This window comes from Brachionichthys hirsutus, unplaced genomic scaffold (assembly GCF_040956055.1).
Source record: "Brachionichthys hirsutus isolate HB-005 unplaced genomic scaffold, CSIRO-AGI_Bhir_v1 contig_967, whole genome shotgun sequence".
Lineage (NCBI taxonomy): Eukaryota > Metazoa > Chordata > Actinopteri > Lophiiformes > Brachionichthyidae > Brachionichthys > Brachionichthys hirsutus.
The window spans coordinates 1,549-5,000 of record NW_027181518.1 but is presented as its reverse complement, the minus strand read 5'-3'; the positions used below and the strand labels follow the sequence as shown (position 1 = coordinate 5,000).

General features: G+C 47.1%; 1 protein-coding gene across 1 annotated transcript; it reads left to right on the top strand.

The window, feature by feature from the left end:
• Positions 1 to 7: 7 nt before the first annotated feature.
• Positions 8 to 2,285, top strand: LOC137917524 (MAGUK p55 subfamily member 2-like; the record flags this gene model as incomplete). Its single annotated transcript, XM_068760240.1, has 4 exons — positions 8 to 98; positions 241 to 443; positions 1,902 to 2,030; positions 2,109 to 2,285. Coding segments are annotated over 4 exons (600 nt in total), but the record flags the coding sequence as incomplete, so codon positions are not given.
• Positions 2,286 to 3,452: the final 1,167 nt, after the last annotated feature.

The following is a 3,452-nucleotide window of genomic DNA, read 5'->3' as shown; positions in this document are numbered from 1 at the left end:
AACCTTGATTTTGATTGGTGCCCATGGTGTGGGCCGGCGGAGGCTGAAGAACAAGCTCCTGCTGAGGGATCCTCTCCTCTTCGGCACCACCATTCCATGTATGAAGGTGTTATGCAACTAGCTAGCTGTACCGGTAATTAGGAATAGGAACAAGCTGATGTGAGATTCTACCCAAAAAAGACTTTGAAGTCTTTGAGGGAAATGAAGCGGAGGAAGTGACTGTCCTGTGTTTCTGTCCAGACACCTCCAAAAAACTCAAAAAGGGCGATCAAGAGAGTCGGATGTACGCGTCCAGCAGCCGCAGCAGGATGGAAGCCGACATCAAGAACGGCCGCTACCTTGAGCATGGAGAATATGACGGCAGCCTGTATGGAATCAAGACGGAGTCCATACATGAGGTGGTGGAGGCCGGCCGCATCTGCATCCTGGATGCCAACCCTCAGGTATTCATGTGTTCGTACGTACCACAAAGCTAGCTTCAGTAGCTCTGCAGCCCGAGTGCGGCTTCAGATCTGAAATAAGTAAATGTTCTGCGCTTATAAAGCGCTTTACATGAGGCCTCGCATTCACCCGTTCACACACACATTCACCCTCCAGTGGGCGACTGCTGCCATGCAAGGTGCGGCCAGACCCACTGGGAGACATTTGGGGTTCAGTGTCTTCCCCACTTCGACGTGCGGACAGTCAGAGCTGGGATTCGAACTGCCGACCTTCTGATCACCGGACGACCCACTGAGCCACAGCCGCCCACAGTCTGATGCCTTTCATTTTAACAATAGTATTAATAACAACACAACAACAATAATAACTTTAGAAAAGCGAGGTGTGACATTCAAAACAAGATGAAGCTAAAAAACGTGAAAACGGAAACAAAGGAGGCGTGTCTTCAGTTCAGATTCAACGCAGCCACAAATGAGGGCGGGGCTGAGGAGAGGAGAGGAGAGGAGAGGTTGATGAGTGGGAGGGGCCAGACCATGCAGCGGTTTAAACACCAGAAGAGGAAGCTTTTTTGGCACGTGTCCATTTTGAGGGGAATGAGCTGCTTGGCGGAGGTCTGTGCTCTCTGAGTGCTTTTCTAGGTATGACGTAAAACATTTTAACTGATCAGGTGAAGAAAACCACATTTGACACGTGGTCTAGTGTTTAGGACATACTACAATCCTTTCATCCCACGGGAGGATATTCCTTGAAGGAGAGCATTACAGTCGTCCAATATAGTTATTAATCCCGGGATTATCACCTCTGCCACCGAATAAGAGCTGTAGCCTACAAATATATTTTACATGGAAAAAGGATGAATGACATCATTGCTATGTGGATCAAACCAGACGATGGAAAAGATCAAACATTAAGAATTTAATGAAATGTTCTTGAGACGACTTTAAGGCCGCACATCCGTGTCCCTCCAAAAGTCTTTCGTAGAGATTCAAGCATGTTGCATTCAATGTTAAAATACAGAACTGTATTATTAACCGGATTACACCGATTTATACGTCGGATAATATTTAATCCTGTCATAATGAGTGGATGAAATTATTTTTATTGAAGGGCCACAGAATTTGTACGCAAGGCAGAGCGCAACCGAGTCTTTGGCTGTTTTCATTAGACTTTGTCACTTGATCCATTTTAGTTAGGCTAGGTTACCCAGTACAAAGTACCAACGAGAATCTCTGCCTTGTACTTCAGAGGTTATGTTCTTGCTCGTCATTAATATTTCATGTTTTCTTAATCATTCATCCTGATCATCCGTCGTTTGAGCATCATGTGCCATGCTTAAGGGCTTTTTACTTCACCCAGCGTTGCAGGAAAGCACAACGTTGGAGCCGTCGGGAAGCTCCGGCCTGTTGCTCCATCCGATCCCTGACGCTGTTTGTTTGTGTGCTCGTGTCTCATCACGCTAGTCTCTCAAAGTGCTGAGGACGTCTGAGTTCCTGCCTTACGTGGTGTTCCTCCAGTCTCCGGACTTCGAGGCGCTCGTGGCGATAAACAACTCGGCTGTAGACGCGGGCGTGGCCACCAAAGCCCTGACGGTGAGAATCAGACAGAGAACGGCTTCTGGGATAGAAGCAGAGGTCCAGGGAGAGCACTAAAACCAAACTCTGTCTCAGGATGAAGAGCTGCACCGGACCTGCGATGAGAGCGCCAAGTTACAGGCGGCCTACGGCCACTACTTCGACCTCAGCATCACCAACGGCAACCTGGATGAGACCTACCGCACCGTCAAGGCCGCCCTGGAAACGGTCTCCAAAAACCCCCAGTGGGTCCCCGTCACCTGGGTTTTCTAGAAATGCCGTGGAAGTGGGAGGGAAAGGAAAAAGGAAGGAGAGCGTTTATCATATCGGTGTCTGGAGTCCGACAGAGAGGAAATATTTGGGCCTCACGCGGGTCTGCTGGGTGAATCGGAGGACAGAACCCAAAACGAAGGGTGTGGCTGTTCTAAAACCTTTATCGACAAAGTATCCGTGACATATACACGACCCCGCCTCCACGCACACACACACGCACACACACACACGCCCACTATGCCTTTGCCACAGAGCGGTGGGATGGATTACAGGTGCGTCCGTGAACAGGCTGTTTTCGAGGGGCGTGGCTTTTAAAGGGAGACCTTTGTGTGTTTGTTACATGAATCGAGCCGTTACCGATTACCGTTTACGTTCCATTACAGTCAGGACGACGATGATCTTCGTTCAGCCGAGCAAAAAGCTCAAATGTTGAAAACACCGCGAGGACATCAAAGCCTTCACACTCGAATGCTCTCAGAATGCAGGCGAGTGTTCGGCTAATGACAAAGGTGTGATAGTGAATAAAGTAAAATAGAACAGTAGAAGCAGACGACTCGTGAATTTGCAGTTAGCAGCTTGTTTGTTTGTACACAGATATACTCACACAAGTACATTTTCTTCCTGGTATGAGCATGTCTGTGTACAGAAACGTACAGAAGCTCTCTCAGTGTGTACTTCTGTCCAACAGTCAGAGTATCATTCCTAATGTTCTTGTTTTTTATTTTGTGCTCTTTATAATGTTTTTATTCATGAACTTGATTGTAAATAGTTTGTAGATGACTTGACCAAGGAGGTATGAGTATTCTTGCAGAGTATTTCCAGTAGGTGGCACTTTGTGCTTCATGTTCAGGATGTCATCGCCGAACGCTCCTGGCTGCTGCACCAGCAACTGTTTGAGCCGCTTGTTCGTACTCGGGTCAGTAATTATGTGCGTACTTTAGGTGCACAGTGAAATGTTTAGTGGTAAATGAGCAACGTGGGTGTATTAGGGAATGTTACGTTAGTATTTATGCTCTAGTTTTTAAAGTGCCGTGTGTCTGGCTGCTGTATTTGTATCTCTGGAGAGGGATCATCTGTTCCTCGCGAGGATATTTTTGGCCTTCCGTCCCTTTTCTATGAAGTTTAATGAATGCAATAAAATTACCACATCATGATTTACCTTTTTAA